This window comes from Sinocyclocheilus grahami, unplaced genomic scaffold (assembly GCF_001515645.1).
Source record: "Sinocyclocheilus grahami isolate Dianchi unplaced genomic scaffold, SAMN03320097.WGS_v1.1 scaffold410.1, whole genome shotgun sequence".
Taxonomy (NCBI): Eukaryota; Metazoa; Chordata; class Actinopteri; order Cypriniformes; family Cyprinidae; genus Sinocyclocheilus; species Sinocyclocheilus grahami.
In genome coordinates, this window is record NW_015505589.1 from 1,950,364 (window position 1) to 1,974,879 (window position 24,516).

Genomic DNA, 24,516 nt, shown 5'->3' on the forward strand with positions numbered 1-24,516 from the left:
TTTCAGAAGACAGAATCGGTAACAGACTGTAGGCGATTTGACATGCTCTGAAGCCACAGGTGAATAAAAAAAAGACTAACAAAATTAACAGGCAACGTCTGGTGTAAAGTGAGTCATGCAGTTTTAAATCATGTAGGAGTTTTGAAATTTGAAATAATTTAATTGGCATTTCCAAATTTACTTTTTAATTTTTTTTATTTCATTTAATCAGAGAGGGTCGAGCTTCAAACAAGAAACATTAAAACTTTCAATTAATAACAGCCATCCTGTTTACTTCTTCATAAAAAGTGTTATATTAGTGTTGCTACTTCTTTTTTTTCACCAGTACCAGAATCTTCAGTTAATTGAAGCATATTTATATTCCAATTATTGCAACACTTTAAACCTCTAAAAGAGATGAAAGGAATTGTGTTATGGATATAAACTTGGTAAAAGCAACAAAACAGCATGGAAATAGGGGTTACACTTCACATTTTAAAACATCTTACTGAAGATAATACATTAGATCATGACAGCACCAGACATACTTTCACTCTCAAACACACACAGACACACTCACTCAGCAGTAGCATCATTCACATTGCCTTCTGTTCTGTCACAAAAAAACACTGAACAAAATAAAACAAAAAGTTCAAGTTCATCAAATTGTCATCAAAAAACTGTTTTGGACACAGAATATCACGTGTTTGCGTTCTTGAGTGTAAAAAAACTCTCTTAATCACGCCGACAGATCTCACCAGATCAAAAAGATAGTATGTACAATATTTTACACAAACAAGGTCGAATCTAAGTCTGAGAAATATGTTCTCCTTATAATTACTGCTATTTTCATGATCAATGTAATAAATCCAGTTGCAAAACTAACAAAATATACATTTTGACATCCCATCACACTATATTCTTCAGTAGAAAATGTACCAAATGTGTCTGAAAGCGATTTAGTCTTTTAAATACGCTACAAAGATCCAAATAGTTTTGACACAGATTATTGCTCTTATGCTGTTAAAATGAAAATGCTTTTCTACAGTTACAAACCTACATGTACATAGTCATCACAAAAAAGACAAAACTTTGAACAAGAACTGAGAGAGAAAAAAATAAAACTAAGACAAAAAGTAGACTTAAGTTGATAGCGTTTAAAGCTGAGAAATGAACTAGTTATTTACAGGTTTAGCTCTATATAAGAGGAGCAGGAGGTTAGTTTAGAGACTGATATGACAGTAATTCATAAAACAGGAAATATGTCAAATCACATTAATAGTGTTGCAGCCGACATTCCATCAGTTTACAGTTGATTCATGTCATCCAAAACCATTCAAAAACAGAGCTTGAGAAAATAACAAAACGCTGCGGGCACGTAGAGTGCATCCGTTATATTCGATTGAAATCACCACATACTTCAAAAATCATTCCTTAAGATGTGTGGAAGACGTCAGAACCATGAATACTATTGTACATGTCACTCATTTCAGTGATAGCCGTTAGTAAATGCTGTGGCAATCAGAGGGCCCTGTAAAGATACAAATATGGCATGAATTTTAATGCAGCATAAAGGAATCCACAGGAATAACTTGCTTATTTTTACTTATTTAAAGTTCAGTTATCAAATTCATAGTTCATCAGATTTTTTCGATTAATTAAAAAAATACACAAATGCAATTCAGATGTACAATGACTTGAATATTGAATACTTCTTATATGAAATCTTATATTACTTTTTGGTGAATTATTTATAACAATTTATAATAAATAATAGTAATTATTATTACTTAGAAATATTACAGCTAATAATTACTACTAATATTTGAAAATATGCCCTGCAGACACTCATGACTGTGTGTCAGGGTCAATAATTTAACCTTTCATTTCATTTCAAGGTTTTAAAATGCCACCTGGTGTAACTCTTTTGAAAATGATTAACATACATGCATGTATTCAAAATGTACAAATATATGTTTATTTATTTATGTATTTTTTTTAGTTGCTGGTTACACCACAGAATGTTTTTAGAGTCATTAAATTTACATAATTTTTTTGTGTGAAAATGGTCGAAATGTGTTTTTTTAAACCTTATGGAACCAAAGAGAACATTTCTAAAATGATTTTATACTTTTATAGTATTTGTTAATGTTTTGAGTTAGCTTTTATTTTTCTATTTTCAGTTTTCATTTTAAATGTAGTTTAAATATTAGTAATTTTGTGTTTTTGTGGTTTCGTAATTTTAGTACTTTAGCTTAAAATGATTTTTTAGTTATTTACCAAAGCAACATTTCTAATTTTTAGTGATGCTATTTTTTAAGCGTAGTTTATTTCCACCTTTATTTCAGTGACTAAAAATGTTTTTAATAGTTTTTAGTTTTATGCCAAAGCAACATTTCAAATTTTTAGTGATGCTGTTTTTTTTAAGTGTAGCTTTTTTACAGCTTTATTTCAATGACTGAAAATGTTTTTAATAGTTTTTAGTTTTAGTCCACAATGGCAGCACTGCATGTCACTGACTCACCCCGAGACTGTGGCTGAATCCAGTGCTGGGGGCGGGGCTTGCAGCACTGATGTAGCTACTGATGGTTGAGTCCTGATTGGCCGCTCCATACAGGTCTGCCATCGGCCCAGGGCTGCTGGTACCTAAAAACCCAGCTGAGCGAGAAGGAGTTGAGCCTACAGAACAAATCAACATGAAATTCCACAATGTCTCGATCACTTTTCATTAACCGGAAATCCTAAAGCTATATAGGCCAGCCATTGGGGTGTGAGCTCTTATTTCCTGAGCATGGGTCGTGTGTGGGATGTAGAAAAAACAAAATTCTCGCACCTCTGACCACAGCTGCTGCTGCTGCGGCTGCCGCCATGGGGTTGTACGCCGTTAGAGGAATGGCTACGAAAACAGCCGCATACACGTAGAACAAGCAAACAAACAGGAAAGAGAACTTAATCAGTATCATCAAGCAGTACGAAAGCAGTGGGAAAAGAGCTTGCATCATACTGAGTAAGAAACAATTCTCTGATAATGTGTGGTAACGCCTGTTATGCAGGATTTCCTGGGTGCTGTTGTCACAACGTTAGCTTACAGCAATCAGATCACACTATGCTGTGTGTTGGCCGAGTGCAGTAGCTGCTTGTAAAGCTCATAGAGGAACTAACCTGTGAGCTCAGGGGGGTGGGGTGATGTCAGAAGGGGGGTCCTCTCTAAGTGGAATTCTAGAATAGAGATAAACACAGAAAGCGGTTTAAACATACACACAAGTGCTGTTCACAATACACACATCGACAAGCACTACAGGGCCTATGCTATGAGTGGCAAGACACACAGAAAGACAGTCTTAGACCGCCTCTCTGAGATTTACAAGCAGCCATGAGTCTCTATGGGTAAATGATTGGTTTTCACAAAAATAATAAGCAGCACAACTGTTTTCAGTATTGACAGTAATAAGAAATGTTAACTGAGCAGCAAATCAGCATATTAGAATGATTTCTGAAGGATTGTGTGGAAATTCAGCTTTGCCATCACAGGAATAAATTACTTTTTAAAATGTATTCAAACAGAAAACATTTTAAATGGTAATAATATTTCACATTATTACTGTTTTGTATGCATTTTTGATCAAATAAATGCAGCCTTGGTATGCATTAAAGACTTCCATCAAAAGCATTAAAAAATCGTACCGACCCCGAATGGTACTGTACATAAAGTATAATCTAATATATGTGACCCTGGACCACAAAGTCCAAGCTAGTAATGCATATTACTAATCAAAAATTAAGTTTATATATATTTACGGTAGGAAATTTACAAAATATCTTCATGGAACATGATCTTTTGGCATAAAAGAAAAATTAATAATAGTTTTGACCCATACAATGTATTGTTGGCTATTGCTACAAATATATCCGTGCTACTTATGACTGGTTTTGTGCTCCAGTGTCACCTATGTGGTTTTACACATAAAATCTAATCAAAAAATTTCTATTTAAATGAATGACTATTAATATTAATATTAATTTAACTTTGTGCATGTGGAAATTGGGTTACATCAAATGTTTTACCAAGACTGCCAGATAATGTTCAAAAGCATAATTAGCAACTACATGTTGGCAATTTTTATCTGACAGCCATTACAATATGGTCACTGAATTGGTTATATGCAATTATACAAGTTCTTTCTGGTCCTTGAATCTGATTGGCTGAGAGGAGTGCAATATTGTAGTGATAACAGAACTCCAACCATTTCACTGTTTGTATCACTCCGTTTGCGATATTTCTCACACATTTCTCTCATGGCGGATGCCCAAATCCACTAGAATTTTATAAATAATACTGTTTTTGTGTCGCAGAATGTAGTTTTACAATTTTTTAGGCATGAATGTAGTTGTAGTCGTGCCTACAGCCATATCACAGCCGTGCCGATATACAGCCATATCGCACGGCTACTCATGTGATATTGCTTATTTATAAACTGATAAACAATCCCTTCCTGATTCAAAAACCCAATATTGAATAATGTATTTAATGAGTGTTTGCAAAGTCTTATCCCAAGAGAGAGTTAATTCCCGTGAACCAATGTGTGAAAAGGCCTACAGAATGCATGAGCTGGACATTGAGTCTTACCAGGGAACTGATATGTGTATCCTGGTGTGAGACTAGTATAGCTGCGACCTGCATATGTTGCTGCCTGGAACCCTGGATAACCTGGGGATAAATATGACACCAATTAATGTCTATTCAAAGTATTTAGAGTAAATAACAAAACTATATAATATTTTGTTAAACAATTATATGCGTAAAATTATATTTTATTTGAATATTATCAATAATTTAAATATTATTAACATTTATATGATAACTCAAATTAATACTAAATCAATATTAGTCAGTATAGTAGAATGAAAGTGTAGCATTTGTGTCTTCGCTATGAATTTTTTGGCTTTTCCAGACTACATTTTTCACTCTGAACAGCAGAGGGCAGAAGAGTCCACTCCATGCTTTAAGCTCTAATCATCCTTGTAATCTACTCTCTTACCCAGCATTCCTATGCCGAGCATGAAGGCGTCCATCCCATAGGGCATGACACGAGCACGACCTCTTGAAGAGCCTGTGGGTGACATCACTTCCTTGGGCTGGGCCTTCTTACACTCCACCTGTGAGTGGAAAGGGAAGAGATCAGTCAGTCAAACACAAGTTGTAGCAGTGCGTAACAGTGTCTCAGAATAAGAATTCTCACCATCTTGTTGTTGATTTCGTGGAAGTGGATCTCACAGACTTTCTCCACCACATCTTCATTCTCAAAGGTCACAAATCCAAACCCTGAGGCAAGAAAGAGTCCAGACGCTCAGACCGCAGTTTACATTTGGATTTCCACTTCAGCCATCATTATAAACAATGTCTAAAGTTCATGTACTTCAGTTCAACTTCAGGTGAGAAGGTCAGATGAAACTACCAACAAATTCTACTTCCCTTCTCACAAACCTTGTTAAATAAATACCAGAACGACTGTGACATCACAATGATACTACCATTTTTTGGGGACATGTACCATGGTAAACATCAAAGTACAATCTGATATAATCACTGTACCACAGTACCACCACCATACTTTTTATTTAGGGTCCAAAAGTCTGAGACCACTAATGGAAATGCTTCTGTTACAAAATTATATTTTCAGCATAACAATTTGAGTGAAAATTTGAATTTAAACTTGAATTTCAATTTCTATTTATGTAGTACACTGCTATGTTTTGCAAGAAGCCTCTTATTCTCACCAATGCTACGTTTATTTAAACAAAAATACAATAAAAACAGTAATATTGCCATTTACAATAATTGTTTCCTATTTTAATCTATTATAAAGTGTATTTTGTTCTTGTGATGGCAAAGCTGAATTTTTAGCACCATTACTCCAGTCTTCAGTGTCACATGATCCATAATAATTAATTTTAATATGCTGATTTGCTGCTCAAGAAATATTTCCTTACTTCAAAAAATACTTTTTCTTTTTTATATTCATATTTAAATCATCCCAGATTGTAGTCTCAGGCGTTTGGACTCCCCCAAGTATCTGTAAAAACGAATTGAATGTGCTTTTTCTTTGTGCCTGTAACCTCTCCATTTTGAGGTTAAATATTTGTGAATGTCCTTGTGTCCTTAAGGTTCACCCTTAATACCGTAATTACACAGATTTCCTGTGACCTGTATTCTTTTTTTAAACCTTTGAAGTCATACACGTGTCCACTTCGTCTCTGTAAGCAGTGCTAGATTTTCTCAACAAAAAGATCTACTAGTTTTTTTTCCAACAAAACTTGCTTCTCTCTTCTCAAGTACTGCTCTGGTCTCCTGTCTGTCTCTCCATGAGTCTCATCTCCTCCACCTCTCCGCTGGGTTGAAAGGCTGCGGTAAAGCCATGCAAGCTGTCATAATCGATGTGCTTTCGAACCGGCGAGGGGGAGGGAAGGGCGCTTAACGAGGTTTTAGCCTAAACCCTGATTAACGAACACACTAATTACTCATTCTCTCTCCTCACCTACCGCTTATCCTTCAGAGTACAGGATGGAGGGCCATGGAGAAGAGACGGAGACAGATTGGACCATGTTTAGGAAGGAAGGAGCAAACGGGAGATTGGCTGCACAGTTATTTAATGAAATATAGAGAAAGGAAAATTTACCTCTGTGTCTGTTGGTGGTTTTGTCAAACATAAGCATGGCGTCATCCACCTGTAGGACAGGAAGAGAAAGAGATTATTTGTTATCTATAGCATTAGTCACCGTTTTCAATCTTGTGATGACGCATATCCTACTGAAACAGGATGTTTGAGGGAACATAAAAGGGCATGTCTTTTATTTTGTAAATGGCCAGTAGGCTTTAGCTACATCATAGCCATAAACCATAATATGCTACATGATGGTCAGTTTGAGCTTACGGGGGCATTTGATTGGATAAAAATATGAGAAGTGCAGGATGAGTCATCAATGTTTTTTTTATTTCAGTTTTTCTGGAAGTGAAAATATTAAACATGTATATCTGTTAGTTGTGTCAACTTTTAAGGGAGTCTTTAAAGGTCACCACAATTTAGCATTTAACAGCTGACGGTAGCCACTGTCTTCCATAGTTATGGAAAATAAATAGAAAATAAATCTATTTATTTAATAGATAAAATCGAAATTGTCATTTAAATCTTTTAGTTTTTTTTTCAACTGCTTACACACAAAATCTTTACTTGTCACATAATTTCTGAAACCTGACACTCAAACACTAGAACCACACGCCAAGGCATAGGCCAACTCCAAGGTAAGGCTAAAGGAAAATGTGTGTAAGCAGTTGAAAAAAACTAAAGTACACTTAAGATAAATATATATATTTAAGATTTGAAGCAGCCAACACTACAAGTGCACATTTAAAACATTGCGAACTAGTTAATTAGTTGGAATGCTAACTGCAATATCATAGGGTTTCCGTTAGAAGTAAGAAGGGAGAAAGTGTACTGACTTATGTTTTAGCATCTGTATGTGTGTGCAAAAAAGTGTGTCACTGTGAGCATACTGACAGCTTCAACCTAAAAATCAGAGGTGAAGGTCAAACTTCAAGGTCTTTGTGTGAACAAGAAAGAGGATGAAAAACTTTCAATCTAGAATATGAAACACAAGTGGACAGCCTGGCCAATCAACACTTGATGTGTGTACACGCTCACAGTCTCTTGGTGAAGACTAACTAAAAGACCAATAACACTCTCTGTGTTCCTTCTCCATTTCCTTTTACTCATCTTTTAATGTGTGTGCCTGGAAAAAGAACTTGTCTAATAGTGTAGTATAGGGTTTAATATTACTAGTTATTAATTGGCTGATATTTGGTCATTTGGAGATGTTTTTTTATCAATGGATAACAAACAAAAGTTAGTGATGTACCAAAAATATTCTTTTCACCTTCATTTAATTGAAAACCAGAACAGAAAACAAAGTTTCAGTAATTCAGTTTGGGTAAGGAGGTAGGGTAGGGTAGGGGTAGGGATAAATTAGAACCAGTGGTATTAAAAGTTGGGTAACACTTTATTTTAAGGTGTCCTACAGTGTAATTTTACATTTAAGTATTGAGTAATATTAATTAACTACATGTACTTACTACTGTATATGGTTAAGATCAGATTAGGGTTTGGCTTAGGGTTACTTGCATGTAATTATGCATAATTTATTGTTATTATAATAGTAAGTACATGTAACAAGGACACCTTAAAATAAAGTGTTATTAACAGCTGTTCAGCAACAAGCTGTTTGTACATTGCTACTCTAGCATAATTTTTGGTCAGGATGAAGTGCTGCGGACATGTTTACCCATTGTAGTTTATCCATGTTGTGTGCGCAAAAAAGACACTGACACAGTCAAAACGGGTAACTGAAAAAGTGCTAATTGTTCCGGTCATGAATTTTCATCCTCCAAAAGTATTCCAGCCGGAACTTTTTTTTTCTTCTAATTTTTTTCATTTGCTGAAATTTTGCTGGATCACGATACAAAATAGTTAGTGAACTTTGAGTAAATATTGTTTAAAATAAGTGTTCATGTAATTTAATCATTTTTATGCACATTTAATTTTTTGTCACACACCACTGTTGTTATGGTAGTCTTGGACATAAAGATAAAACAACAGTTTAAGTTTAAGTTTAAGTGACCAAAATTATCATAGCAATGTGAATTTGAAGTACATATTTTTTTAAATTTCATCAATTTTATGTACATTTAATTTTCTGTCATTCAGCATTGTATTTGCCTACATGGCAGTCTTGAACATAAAGAAAAATCAACAGTTTAAGTCACCAATATTATTGCAGAAATGTGAATTTAAAGAATTTTTTTTTTTTAAGTGTTCATTTAATTTAATAATTTGTTCATTTCATTTTCTGTCATTTAGCATTATTAATATGTTGTGTTTGCCTACAAGACAGTCTTTGACATAAACCAAAAATCAACAGTTTAAGTTACCAATATTATTGTAGAAACGTAGAATTGTACATATAATATAGTATTGTAGAAATTAAATTTTCTGTCATTTAGAATTACATTATGCTATATTTGTTTATATGGCAGTCTTGGACATAAAGAAAACCAGCAGTTTAGGTCACCCACACTCTTAAACAACAGAACAGAATTCCTGTAGTTTAGACAGCAGCGCAAGCGCTAGCAATGCCAAGGACAAAGCTTTGATTCCTAGGGAGAGCAAGTGCTGATAAAATGTTTTCCTTGAATGCAACGCAAGTTGCTTTGGAATAAAGTGCCTACCTAATTGTGACGAGAGGTACGGATAAAGCAAGCGTTTGTCTGGCCTTGTGATACAAATAAGGCAGTCCCCATAAAACAGCTGTTATTATTGACTATAGTCTTCATCTCATGTGAGTGTACATGATTTATCACATTGTCAAATCTGATAATATTTTCAAAAACAACTGCCTACATGAGGGAAATTCCTGAGTGCACCTTTAAAGGTCAGATCAAGTAGAAAGCTGATAGCTTTTCTCACTTTTCACACATTTGTATTTAATAACCTTTCACATTTTCCAGTCTTAACTAGTATCTTTTTTTAATTGAGTTACAAATCGAGTCCCGTCTTGTTCTGTGTGCTTCTTATCATGGTGTCTGTTTTTCTCTCTCCATCCCTTGTTCAAACCAGGCCAGAACACAAAGTGACCAGTGAGGCAAACTAATCTGCAACTTCCCCGGGTGGCTGCGACTATCATCTCTCTCTCTTTTTCTCTCTCTGTCTGCATTCCACACACTTAAGTATGGCTCAAGAATTATGAATTATTTTCTGCCCAAGTTTTGCACTGACAATGTGTAACTGAAGTGTGATGCAAAGAAACGTTAGATGATCTATTACAGAAGCCCGTCAGATTTTGGCATGTATTGTTGTGTTACTTCAGTTATGAACATTCGTCCTCCCCCTAAACACACGGTCTCTCCCTCGTTTTCTCTCCTACACACACACACACACCCCAAACACAAAACCTTTTGCCCGCTAAATTACTTGGGGACAATGGATGGGCAGGGTCACCGTGGTAACCGGGTAGGAGGGGGGCTGAGGGCAGGAGCAGCTGTTCCATCAAATTAATTCAGATTCAAGTAATCTCCCCCACCTTCCCCAAACTCTCAAACTCTACCCCAACTCTTTCTCTCAGTCTCTCTGCGCCTTTCTTGTTCCCTCTTTCATGCTTCCTCACCAAACTGGAATATTAGTCATATTCCTTGTTCCAAGCCTAAGAACATCATTTACCCATAGTAAAATCACTGTAACACTGTAACACAGACGACTCACCTTTCCGAACTGGTCAAAGTACTGCTTTACATCTTCAATAGTAGTGTTCACTGACAGACCTCCAACAAAGATTTTCTTTGTCCGAGTCACCAACTGAAAAAGAGAGATAGGTTGGAGAGATGAAGATCTTCAAAAATAACAAAAAGCTGGATATTATCAAGCATCTTGACCACGTGGACCAGTCAGGCACATACCTTAGGCTGGGCTCGTCGCGGAAAGGCAACTTTCGGGTCAATCTAGAGGAGAGTTTGAGAGGAGAAGGTCTAGTTTAGAAATTCTGGAGAAAGAGGAAGACTGACACCAACACACCCAGGACTAAAAATGAGAACATCAGTGAGGAGCTCACATCCTCTGAGCTCTGGTTTCGGTTGGTGTCTCTCTGTCCTTGCAGGGACATCTGCCTGTGTGTTTTAAAGGCTCTGACTGCACCCTGCATTAACTTTACTGTCTGAGAATGATGGTGCATTCATACATGCAGAGTTCAGGGAAGAACAGGAGTGATGAGAAATGAAAAAAGAAATGTAGATTCGTCTAAAGAGAGAATTGACAGTGAGAAACTATTAAGAAGAGAATAACACTCCATTCACACTGACAGTGATTTTATTGTTAGATGTTGCCAGGTTGTTGAATTATTGGTCGCTTCAAGACATTCCTAATATTATTGGTTGGCTGAGCCATTGGCTGTAGTGTTTGGACATCCTATTACAGATAAGTAAGTAAATAAAAAAAACTGTATAGACCTGGTAATACTATATGCAGCATTAACATGAAATAGACTGAATATGTATTATTTTTGTACTGTTACAGTGTGTGTTCTAGGGCTGCCACAATTAATTGAAATAAAATGACTGAAAAAAAATTATAAACAAGACAAATTTTTCTGTGTTCAGTTTGTTTCTGCAAAAAAAATTTTATTTTGGAAGTGCTTGTATATAAACTGTAGTACTGCATAATGTCATAATTCATAAAACTCATAATTTTGATAATCATATCCCTAAATAAACTATCGTATTAAGTTTTGGTTTTGGTATGATTTTGTAATGTTTTTAAAAGAAGACTTTTAAGAATTAAGAAGCCTCTTGCCAAGGCTGCATGTATTTGCAAAAATGTAGTAATATTGTGAAATATTATTGCAATTTAAAATAACTGCTTTCTATGTGAAAATATTTAAAAATGCAATTTATTCCTGTGATGGCAAAACTGGATTTTCAGCATCATGACTCCAGTATTCAGTGTCACGTGATCCTTCAGAAATCATTCTAAAATTACTTATTAGATGATTATAATATCATTATTATTATTTTTAAATTATAATCATTCTTTCTTATCATCGATTTTAAAAACAGTAGTGCTGCTTAATATTTTAGGATAAACTGTAATTTTTTTAAGATACTTTGTTGAACAGAAAGTTCAACAGAACAGCATTTACTTGAAATAGAAATCTTTTGTAACATTGTAAATGTCTTTACTGTACCTTTTGATCAGTTTAATGCGTCTTTCCTCAAAAACAGTATTCATTTCCTTCAAACCAATTGCAATGTGACTTTTCTCATCGCCAACCGTAACTGGCAAACTTGGAGTCGCTTTGTTGCTGTCAGTGTGAACACCCCTTAAATCAGAGAGTGTAACGTTCACAGACGACAGAGAAACAGGGTGAAAAGTTTACAGGTTTCTATGTGAGGCAAATGGAAATGGATGAGTATGACTAGACAGAAGAGGCTGTTATGGCCACCTGTGACTGGACAAGTGAAGGGTCAGCTTTCCTGTAAACATCACTGGACGACATGAAAAACACTCAGGGAAACACCACAACCAGGTTTCCTTGGAAGAAGAGTGGTCAGAAAACAAAAGAAGGCACAGAAATCAAGCAGAAAAGCATCCTTGACCCACACACTCTTTTGACAGCCAAACAAAACATTTTGTTTGTTTGTGTTTGTTTGTTTTTGCATGTCTTTCTATTTCTTTTCTTTCTTTCTAAAAGTCTGATTATTATTTATTGGTGTCTAAATCTGGAAAATGAGCTGCGAAACATTACAAATAGCATCCAGCTCCTTGAAACTACAGTATACTTGCACTTAAATGCATTAAAACAGAGTTAAAGCTAAATTTGTGTAAATGTAGCAACAGCATTTTGATATACCATTCGATTTTTTATTTAGGAACCATGTGCAGAAAATTTGATGTTGATTAGCACCCATTGCCACAGTAGACAAACTAGATTACAGATACTCAAGATACTCTATATTAGTCTATAGTCTAGTCCATCTATTTACCAAACGCTAGTCTACATCATGCTGTACTGAGGTTAAATTCTAGAAGACAGTGAAGGCAGTACAGCGCTAGCAGCAATAATGATTAGTCTGTCCGAGAGAGGGTTCGAATAGAGCTACGCTAAAGATCTAGCAGCTCTGAGGTAAACTACAGCAGTTTACCAGAGTCGCCCGTTTGTTTTCATACAACAGACTAGTAGTAACAGAGTTTCTTTGTGAATCTAGAGAGTAAAATGAAGAGGCTAAGCTAATCTGAACAGAGGTCTGATGCAGAGGCTACGGTTTACAGTATGTCTATAGTTTCTAGACTACTCTGATAGTCACCTCCGGTCCACAACATTGCTGAGGCCGCACCACTCCTGTGCACAATCAAAAACAAACAGACACACACACAAACAAACAAAATCAACATACAGCCACCGATGCACATGAGAGGAAAGCTGAGGATAAAATGTATGGTCACATAAAACAGATTATTGTCATTAGAGTTGGTTTTGACCATGTGGCGAGTGGAGAGACACTGAAAAGTAATGGATTCAGTAGGAGCTCGTATGTTTAAACACCATAGACATTCAATACATTCACATTAGTCGTCAATCTTAAACTTGTACGCTTTTTCGGTCTTGAATGTTTGCTTATATCTTTTGCATTTTATCACGCAATGGTTCAATGAAATGACAGTTGCCAGTTAATCATTATATAAAATACATACAATGAATACAATATTCCATTCTGAGGGATTTTAAGTTTATCCACTATAGACTTTCACTAAATTTACATTCGTTTTAGACATGAGGTTTCAACTCTTCAACTTTTACACTTTTTCAGTCTTCATTTTTTTAATGTATATTAAACATAGTAAAATGTGATTCATACAATTGCTAGACCATTTCTACTGTAAGCACGGTTTTAATTTCTTAATTAAAAGGTATTTTGATATTTTTTTTGGGGGGGTGGGGGCCATGAAGTAAAAAATGTAAAGAAAATAATATAGCGGGGTAATACACCTGTCCTGATATCATAATGAAGAGAAAAAAAAAAAGAAAAGAAAGCAATTCTTCAAATACTATTTTATTTTCATTATTATTACTATTATTTACATAATATTTTAAGAAATCTGCTCCACTGCTTATAAATGTTTAAAAAGCTGGTCAACTAAATTAAAAATTTTTTTTAAATAAACAAATTAAAAATACAATTATTTAATAAAAACATAAAAATACTGATTAAGATGTGTATATTTACATGTATTCAATGTGTAAGGAAAATACTTAGATTTTTTTTTTTAACTGGGCCAGACATTTTTATTTGTAAATGAAAACATGTTAAACCTATGTTAAATAAAATTAAAATTAAACTTGTGTTAAATAAAAGTATTTTAAAACCATCTGAAACCAAAATGAACAGAAAGATTACATTTCTAAGAACCTGATATGTTTTACTTTTTTATCTTGGAAACTCTTATGTGCTCTTTTTGTATTCTCACTTGACCCAAAGGTCTAGTACAGTGAAAACCTCTTTTTGAGTTTGACTCCCAGCGCTAATACACTTCAGTATTAAAGTGTGCACAACAAATGCACACTTTGTATGGATATTCTGATTTGTGTGTTTACTTTAAGGGTGTTTTTAGATGCTGTCAATACTTCTCTGTGGCTCTGGGAATAACATTACCCTTCGATTCACACATTTTCCATCTTGGGAAAGCATAAACACATCCAGTGACACAGCTTTCTTTAACATGAAAACACTCTCACATAATTTCAGAAATACAATAAAAAACGGACATATCTGAATAGTATCTGACCACAATGTGCTCTTAAACGGCCACAATTGCCATCCCTGTCAAAACTATTTTAAGTCAATGGACTTAACTAACCAGGTCAATCCTTTAGGGTCAATCGCCAAAACCCTAGCGTTGTGCATCAGTCACATACAGACAAACACACAAGCACACAGAATGACCGCACCATCCACAAGAACACTCAACAGTGCGTCCCAAGACCACTGACTTAAAATTGTTATTTTTATGAGTTGCGCCGCACACGTTTCTCTCTCTTTCCTGGCCTCCCCTCCTCCACCGCCCAATCGCTGAGCTCGTTAAGCTAATCTCCAGTTTAAAGTCGGCCCAGGCGAGCAGCCATAAGGCACCTTCACAGGGGCACAGTCATAGAGGTAAAGCAGGACAAAGGCCTCCATGTTCCCCTGGCTCTGCCTGCCTCTCTCTCTCAGGGGGGAGGCACTTAGAAAACAGCACAAGCGGCCAGGCTGTGGAAGACTGGAACTGAGAGACACTTTCTAAGCACTCGCTGTAGTTTTATGTAAGAGTCCGATGGGCTTTTCCAGACCCTTTCCTTCGGTTGCGTGTTTTGGTGTGAGATCTCGGTGAACAAATTGCCTGAAGTGTTGAGGATTTCTGAAGCACAGAAACACACAGTTTCATTGTGGTTTGCCGTGTACTACCTGTTGCCATAGTGCAAGGCGGTTTTTCACTCAAATGAGGAACTGGTGCAAACAAACTTTCGGAAGAGGGAGAGAGAGAGATGAGAAAGTTTTTTCTTCTCCTTCGGGCCTCATGCTCCCTCCCCACTGACCCCCTAGGGGGGGTGACTCCACTGTTGTCATGGTAACCAACGGGCACCATTGTCCCAGGACCCGCCTGCTCTGCACAGCGACAAAGACTCTCACAAATAGATGCACCGCAACACAAAACCTTGCATTAAAGTTTCCTATTTCTAGCACTCTTACTGAATCTACTCAACCGTTTTGATGCAAAATCACGTTTATTTTATTCATCCAATGAATGCCATTCATAAACATGGCCTAAAAATCCTTGTACACCTGTTAGTAAAACAGCACTGATGCATCACAGGGTTCAAGGACTAGTTTCCACAGGGGAAAAATCTGAATTCCGCCTGAGTCTAATGTGTTTGATGAGCACTCTTGAGACAAGGCACCACAAAGGCTTCCCAGCAACTCCCAGCATACCCTATTCGGGTCCCCTAGTTACCATAGCAATTGACACAGAATAGGAATGCTTCCCTGACAACCTCATTGAGGAACGGCTAACATGGGAACTTTTTCTCGCTCTCTCTCGCCAAATCTTCCCGAATTGTTTGACCAAAACCCAGTGTGAAGAGGAATGAAACCTCACAAGCATACACAGCATCTGTGACTCTGAACAATTATATATTGGCATTTCAGTCAGTCAGACACTGGACTAAAACTCATTATAGCGCAATATAAAAAAAATGTGTGTATCTGAAGTGGTTTTAGTAAACGCAACACACAAGACTGTTAGCGCAGCAGTTAAATGATGATAAAAACTCACAGTTTTCGAGTCGAGCTCATGTCTGGACTGGGCCAGGACTTTGTCCACACCAGCTTGGTCAACAAATGTGACAAATCCGAAACCCCTAGTGGAAAGAGGGATCAAAATTACAACACCTCCACCCATTAGTGCAAAACGGACAATACGGTCAATAATAAAAGCCTTTGTAAGTTTGTTGTCGCTTCCCAGTCAGGTTGGCTGTTCCCTTACCTCGAGCGTTTTGTAACTGGATCTCTCATCACCATACTCTCTTTCACTTCACCAAACTTGCAGAAGTAGTCCTTCAGACCCTCTGAGAACGCAGAAGATGAATTATTTCAGAACATTAAAGGTGAGAAGCCAAACAAGGTTATGGAAAACCAAGATTATTGCCTGCTGACATCAACAGTGAACGGATGCCATCATCAGTGGAGATGATCTAAGAAGCCTGATGTGACACATACAAGGTGAGGTCATCGTCATGTAGCGGAATATACAGGCCTTTCTATGTGAATTTAGGGTATCTACTCTTTAACGACGTATTTTTGATTTCTAAATCTAAAATTGTTTTAAAAACTCTCAAATGTTGGCTACATATAGATATTAGCCACAAATACGATTCTTAGTTACCGACTTTGGTGGAAAGTAGGTGCCTGCCAAGCTGATAAAGCCTAATGAAAATGTTTATCTATTGAGTGATCATAATCAGATGACAGGAAGGCTATTAAGAGTTCTGTGCCGTGAACAATACCTCAGCGTAATTCAAAACAACAATGTGTCCCACATACTGAGGACAGCCTACAGCATGACAGCAGTTGGTGAAACTTTCTCCATTCACTCAGCTAAACCTGTTGTATAGGCTTTGCACAAAGGATCAAGCCAAATTTTTTTCTCATCCAGAGCTACTTGCTTATTAGTTGCATGCATACCGTGAAACACAATGCATTATAAAAATGTCTTCATCTTTATAGCTACTGTCTTTAATCTTCTTCAATCGTTGCAGTCATTTCTTACATTTCCACTCGATTCTAAGCAGTTTCAGAGGTTTTCTTAAAGAATTGCATTGAATTTGCAGGTTGTAACTTTACTGTAGACTTTGTAGCTGCTTGAAAAGGCTATTGAGATTTATTTAGACCGTAATTACACAGTAATTCAGTGTTTTGTATGAATCAGATCTGTCTCTTTGGCTGACATGTGCCGATACTTAGGCTAGTAAAGTGTTACTCACCTTGCGTAGTCTGCCAGCTCAGACCACCGATGAACATTTTGCTGTGAAAACAACACAAACAAGTGATCAACAAGTGCTGCGCGTTTGCGTATACGGACTGAAAAGACAGAAGAGCCGCGTCAAGATCTTCCGAGACTCAAATAACGGCAGTGATTCTCAGTGAAACTCATCCGAGTGGATGAGAGGTGCTGGACACCGCCAAAACACGTTTCCCTCGTTGTTGAGTTACTTTTTGAACTGATTTCGATCTGACGCTCTCATATGTAAGTTTTGAGATCGGAGGAAGGTTTTTACCAGGGGTCGTGCGGAGAGTCCGAGGAGGACAGGTTACTTTGGCTGCCTTCCGACTCCATTGCGCGGCTGTGTATCCCGAGTACGGTGCGAGAAAGGAGGCAGAACGTGTGGAGAGGGGGATTGGCATGGGGTGAGTTAGAGCTCAAAGCCCAAAGACTCCACCTCTCTCTTGGTCCAGTCCCGGCGTGAAACACGGGAGCCCTCGAGAACTGACCGGGAGTCAGTGGATTAGCCTAACGTTACCTTCCTCCGTGACACGACGATGACAGCAGAACCGAAACGATTCGGCATCACGTTAACTGTTCAAGCTGACGATCTGTGTCTGTTTGTAGCGATTCACCGATTCACTGAAGCAACAGTGATTGATTATTTATTTCTTTGATTAGTATTTATGTAAACCATCATACGAATCATTTTATTAAAGAACATTATTTATTTATTTGTGAACATCGCTTTATTTAGTGATCATTCATTTGTTTAAAAAAAAACATTTATTTATTTATTTTTGAACACTGCTTTATTTATTAGTGAACACTCATTTTTATCAAAGAACATTTATTTATTTTTTAATTGTTAGTTATTTATCTTGTTATTTGTTTTTATTTTTATTTAAATAAATTTAATTTCAGAGAACTTAAATGACACAAAGTTTAATGCATACAAAATTACCAGAGCATCAAAACCAAAAGTGTCAGACAAAAGTTACAATAATACAATAAAAATAGAGTAGGCCTACCATTATTAATAATAATAACAATAACAATGATGATGATGAAACACAAAACAATAATAGTAGTAATAAATAAATTTTCAACAAGACATTAATGAACATTAACAGACAATGACCAAAATATAAATAACAATTAAATATTAATATGAAATCATGCACAAATGCCCTCCTCTACAGTACCTGCATTTGATTTCTGACAGTTTAGGACAACAAAGAGTGAAAGTTGAGAGTTTTTCCAGAATTTTTCTCTGTTATATCTCTAACTTTATAACAATGAAGTTGGACATTTGCAACATCACCAGTGTCACACTCTTCCATTTTGAAGCCATGTTTCTATGTGTTTGGCGTTTCCTATGAGGATCTGTCTCTGATTCTGATAAATCAAACCTTCTGTTTAGTTTCCCACTAACATTCCAGGTTCCTTTGATTTGCACTTTCATTTTCCCAATGCGGTATGATTAGGTTTTTTTGTGATTTGATTTTGTTCAGCAGAGCTGCTCTGAAACTGATCTTTCTCTCTGTCTCTCTCTCTCTCTCTCTCTCTCTCTCTCTCTCTCTCTCTCTCTCTCGCTCTCTCTCTCTATGCCATTTTCTTTCTTCTGACACCTGTTGATGAAACTGCTCTGGTCTTTGATTTGCACTTTCATTTTCCCAATGCGGTATGATTAGGTTTTTTTGTGATTTGGTTTTGTTCAGCAGAATTGCTCTGAAACTGATCTTTCTCTCTGTCTCTCTCTCTCTCTGTCTCTCTCTCTCTCTCTCTCTCTCTCTCTCTCGCTCTCTCTCTCTATGCCATTTTCTTTCTTCTGACACCTGTTGATGAAACTGCTCTGGTGGAAACACAGTCCACTCTGACCTTCTCTCTAGGGGAAGCCCATATCAGCACAGCATATCACCATTACTATAACAACAATTTCACAAATAGAGATGCAGCTAAGCAGGAGTTTTCAATCTTTAGAGATCCAGTGACCCCCCACCCAGATTTTCAGCAAACTCAGAGACCCCCAGTTTAAAAAGAGATAATTTTCAGTCACGCTTTATTATGAATTTCATTAAGAACATTAGTTTACATGAAACATACATGCCATGAAATTACACTTACACATTATTTCTACTTTCTGTTATTTGAAACCAGAACATGGTTTAAAAATACATTTGATTAGTTTGGTCAGATTTTAGTTCTCCATACAAGACACAGTAGTATAATCTTTTCAAATTGTCCTTTATCCATGTGTTCTTTTGTGAATAAGACATAAACGCTGACTGTGTGCAGTGTGAGCAGGTGGTATTGGGGGCCATCTTAGATCAATACAGATTTATCTGGCCGTATGGCCTAATTTGACATGTATGAGAGGTGGTAAAAAGCCACTGCACATTGCCAAGTGGTTCTCTACAACTAGCCAGATCTTCTGGAGATTTATATGTCATAATAGGATTGTGGGTAAGCGGTGCTTGGCTGTGTGAATTTATGTGCCTGATTTGTCTGCCCCACTCATAGCACTCATTCTATCTAATTCACACACTTAAGGGCCTGCAGTGGACAAATGTAATTAGAGCGGAACAAAAACATATGGTACCAACATTGTGAAGTTAAGACATTAATCCTCGCTGGTTGCATACGGTTGGTACAGTTTTGTGTGCAGCTAGTGTCGATGTCGTCTCCATTTGTGTTTTATCACAAAGGTTCACCCCAAGATGAATATGCTGTCACCATTTACTCGCCTTTATGTCAGTCCAAACAGACTTTCTTTCCACCCTGGAATAGTACATTAGATATTTAGCAGAGTCTTTGTGCTGCTCTTTTCCATACAATGAAAGTAGATGGGGACCAGGGCCAGAACCACCAACTAAAAGCATCATAAAAAAACATTATAAAAGTAACATATTAGCAATTTTAACACAATATTCCAGGTCTTCTGAAGTCAAAAGACAGAAAAGACTGAATGTAAATTGTAATTCACTAAAAGATTTGTTTTGGTTGCCATTCACCTTCAGGAAAAGAGCAACTTAAAAAAAAATCTTAAATGATATTTATTGAAATATTTATTGATGTGGTGAATTTTGAAGAATAAAAATGGATAAGTAATGTTTGGATAAGTAATAGGTTAGTAATAATTAAAGGTTGTGTAGTTTTTTTATCAAAAGATTTTGAATTTTAAGAACATCTCTTCTAATTAAATTATTGTTGAGTGCTTTTGGGACAGAGCGTACGGTTAATTATGAAGAATGTAAGACATGCTCTGGAATATCAAATTGTTTAGGTGTTTTTATGCAAAACAAAGAGATTTATTCAGAAAAATGTAGATTTCCAAGTTGCTCCAGTTGTTTTGTGGCATTTAAAAATGTCAGATGTTTATTTAAGTCCTTAAAGTAGCTAGAAAAAGGATTTTAAATCTTTTTTTAATCTTTTAAACCTTTTTTAAAGGGTTCAATTAACCAGTTAGTGTATATACGTATATGTGTGTGTGTGTGTGTGTGTGTGTGTGTACTTGTAGATAATATTCTTCCCTGTCAATGCCTTGTTTGCTGCTTGGATTGTTTTTTGTTTTTAAAAATAATGATAATGATGATAATGATAATGCTTGTTTGTTATTTGGAGAGGTTTAATATTTAAACTATATATTGAAATGTAAAAGTATAACTTTATGTACAATAAAATGCTTGAAATATTCTAAATACATGCAAATACTTGTTCTCTTTTTCTCCCACCCACACGGATTTGCGTAATATACAAATAAACCAATGTTAATATTTGAATGGGATATGATTTCATAGCTATTGTGTTGCTGTTTTCTTCATGGAGTCTTAAAATGTTGCTGAGGTTTGAGTCAGCATGTTCACTGCTTATGGCTGAGTCTTAAGTATTTAATTAGTGCCAGCCATGGCTAATCTCTCTCAGCACACACACATAAACACACACACACACACACACACACACGCACACACATATAAACACACACACACCTCAACATGTGACCCCATCACCGATCACTACAGGATTACCCAACCTCTCTAGCACGCTTAAAACCACATGGTAGCCTAGTGTACAGAGGAGGACTTGTATGAGCCACAGTACTGCTTTAAATATATAGAGCTCTGAACAGTGCTGTTCTCTCTGTGTGTAAAAAGACCACTATACACCATATATTTATAATATAGTGAATTTCTATGCATAAAAATAAAAATATAACCTATGCAAACAAGGACTTAAAATATTAGTCAATTTTAAAAAAGTTCCAAATGTTTGTTGAAATTTGACATTTAAAATTGAATGTGCGTGTGTTTTAAATCAGGGGTCTGTATGATACTGTATGTCTGATACTGTATGGGATCCTGCTTCTTTTCTATTCTCTCTTCCGCTGGAGAGCAACAACGAGATGCTGTTAAGTTAAGTATTTATGCAATCATTGCTTGTATATTTGTCAAAACCATACTTATACGATTACTTATGACATACTTCTGAAAGGTTTGTTCTGTCAGTTGCCTAAAATGGCAGAGTAGAGAGAGAGAGAGAGAGAGAGAGAGAGAGAGAGAGAGAGAGAGAGAGAGCGAGAAAGAGAGTGAGTGTGTGTCAGTGGGTGATGAGGAGAAGAGGGGGGGGCCAGAGAGACAGAGAGTGGAGGTGTGTGTGTGTGTGTGTGAGAGAGAGGCAGAGGAAGAGTTTTCACAATGAGAGAATGTGAGTGCTCCATCTAGTGGAAGAGTTAGAACTGGAAGAAACACCTGAATGAAAAGAACTACATTTTCTAATAATAATAAGACTAAGATATTTTTCACCTTTGGTACAAAAACACTTTTAACATTGATAAACATGTTGGTTAAATGCGCACTTTATGAAACTACACTAGCCTTAGAAATACAGAATACTAGAAATACAAATCTTAAACAAACGACCACTTAAAATACACTAGGCTACACAATGCACCTTGTGAGTAAATTTAAGCAAAGACTTATAGTAGTAGTAGTAATAATATTAACAAAATGAAGCAAATATCTACAACAACAACAACAATAATAATAATAATATATTTTGAAGAATTTTAATTACGGTTACAGGACAGATAATTAATAAAAGTCATGATAGTAGGCTACTTTTGACAATTTACAGAAGTGAATGTAGCTCCCTGGGCTGGCTTAATAAAGGACAGACTCTCAATATTTGCATAAAAGCTTCCTGCCTTTGATTTGGCAGCAGGTTTAGATTCCGCTTCCAGCAGAAGAGAGGACAGTAAACATGACATCCACGTGGAGGAAGGGGAAAGTGGAAACGCCTCCAAATCAACGGTAAGCAGAGAAGCTAAGCGTGTTTATTTCATATATCATGTACTCATGCAGATAAATACTTAAGTCAGAGAATGAGATAAAAAAGAATGCTCATCTTGGAATTTCTTTCTTTGATTTTGGCCATTGGTTGTATTCAAAGAGGTTTACTAACACATATGGCAGTGGCCAGAATTGTAGTTGCGTTTACAAATCTTGTGCTTTCATCATGTCTCCATGAATCAGACAGAGGACAATGCTGAACAGCACTTTGGAGGAGATGGAGCAAAAAAATAAATTTTTACACAATAAGGCTTGTGTAATAATATAAGTTTGCCACAAGAGGGCGACACCACAATATCAATTACATCTTTATACACTGCTTTAGCTATTTAAAGAAAGGACAAGCTGTAGGCATTAGACAAAATTCTCATTATCATCAACTAATTCAATATAACTTATAATTGTCTTATAGCAGGGGTGTGGACTCGAGTCACTTGACTCGAGACTTGACTCGGACTCGAGTCCCAAATTTGATGACTTGCGACTCGACTCGAAATAATTAAAGAAGACTTGAGACTCGACTTAGACTTTGACAGCAATGACTCGAGACTTGACTTGGACTTGAGCCCTGTGACTCGGAAAGACTTTATGATCAGATCAAAGTCATTAGGCACGTCCCTGCAGTGTTGCGCTTGACTGGCAATAAAGGCTGATTTATACTTCTGCGTCGGACCTACGCCGTAGCTTACGCATAGACGCACACCCATACGCCGTAGCCTGACGTGCACCTCTCCAAAAATCTAACAGCGCGTCAATTCTACGCAGACTGCAAGCGCTGTGATTGGTCTGCAACGTTGACGCGGACAACGACGCAGAAGTATAAATGAAAACTGACGCATAGCCTACGGCGTAAAGGCTACGGCGTAGGTCAGACGCAGAAGTATAAATCAGCCTTAAGCCAGCGACTGCGTTCAGGGAGCGCTGGATAGGCTATTATAAATTACTGGAGTAATAGCATAACTTACGACAAAAGAGAACAGAGATAATAAAAATAACAAATGACATGATTCGTCTAGTAGCGATCTCCGCTCGTGAAAAGCGCTGCCCTGTCCGTTTGATCGCCGCCCAGCAGACACACGGAGCGGGCATGAGAAACGAGATCACTTCACTGGTGCTCGCCTCATCATCACTGTGACCGCTGCTGTTAAATATTCCTCTCTTCTTTTGTTTGTCCAACACCGAGATGCACCATGAGTGACGGATCCGCATCCCGCCACGACCCTCGGACTCTGCCAACTCGATGTGCTTTCATTTTCATTTTTATTTGTAATAAACACCTCTCTGAGACCTGTTTTTGTCAGATCTCTACAGATTTTGTTCAAATATTTTAATTGCATGTGCATTTTTCAAATTTATTTAAACCTCCATTAACCCTTAAATGCATGAATGTTTCGCCAATCATTATATTTGGGTCTTTAACCCGGACCTATATATACAGCACGGATGGATCTTTCTTTAACTGCTGCAATAACAAAAAACTCTCTTGATATTTTAAGAACAATTACAGAAGAATAAAATGAAGCATATTTCGTTACCTTTTGAAACTTAAAAGGGTTCAATTTAAGCAGATGATATTACCATCGCTGTCATCGCCAGAGCGCACTTCCACAGTACATTCAGCATCTGCCTCATATTCATGATCTCAACCATATTCTCAAAACTATCGTTTTCATTGACTTCATATTCAATATTTTGATCACTGGCAGCTTATTCACCACATCCAGCATCAAATGACAGTAACATTTATATTTCATTGCGTATAGTAATTGCTCTGCAGTAAAGCCATTCAAACCCCTTAAATTTTTGCTGATGATATTCGTTTGTTTTATGCCTGCAGTAATTATGAGTGAAACGTCACGTCATTATTGTGTATCAAACAGTGCCACCTTGAGTAAAAAAGATGCATTGCACATATTGAGTCATCAGATATGTAAATATAGTTGCGCAGGAAAAAATACTTACACATTTACATACCTCGGTTCTCTAGCGACCCTATAACACTTTTAACAAAACATTTATCAGAAAACTGACATTCTTTTATATTTTACAATTTTTTTCTTGTTATATTGTTTATA

General features: G+C 36.5%; 1 protein-coding gene across 6 annotated transcripts; it reads right to left on the bottom strand.

Moving 5' to 3' along the window:
• Nucleotides 1–392: 392 nt before the first annotated feature.
• Nucleotides 393–17,590, bottom strand: LOC107550984 (RNA-binding protein Musashi homolog 1-like). 6 transcript variants are annotated; one of them, XM_016232455.1, is made up of 14 exons: nt 17,389–17,586; nt 17,095–17,135; nt 16,098–16,179; nt 15,888–15,972; nt 10,484–10,525; nt 10,290–10,382; nt 6,657–6,705; nt 5,220–5,302; nt 5,019–5,136; nt 4,607–4,687; nt 3,142–3,198; nt 2,813–2,875; nt 2,504–2,637; nt 393–1,510 (listed from the first exon to the last, which is right to left on the bottom strand). In XM_016232455.1, the coding sequence occupies exons 1-14, from the start codon at nt 17,445–17,447 to the stop codon at nt 1,469–1,471; spliced, it is 1,029 nt and encodes a 342-aa protein (XP_016087941.1). In that variant the 5' UTR covers nt 17,448–17,586; the 3' UTR covers nt 393–1,468. The 6 variants fall into 6 exon arrangements, with proteins under 6 accessions (XP_016087941.1, XP_016087939.1, XP_016087943.1 ...); XM_016232453.1 differs by having other exon boundaries at nt 2,504–2,658; nt 17,389–17,585; XM_016232457.1 differs by lacking the exon at nt 3,142–3,198 and having other exon boundaries at nt 17,389–17,590.
• Nucleotides 17,591–24,516: the final 6,926 nt, after the last annotated feature.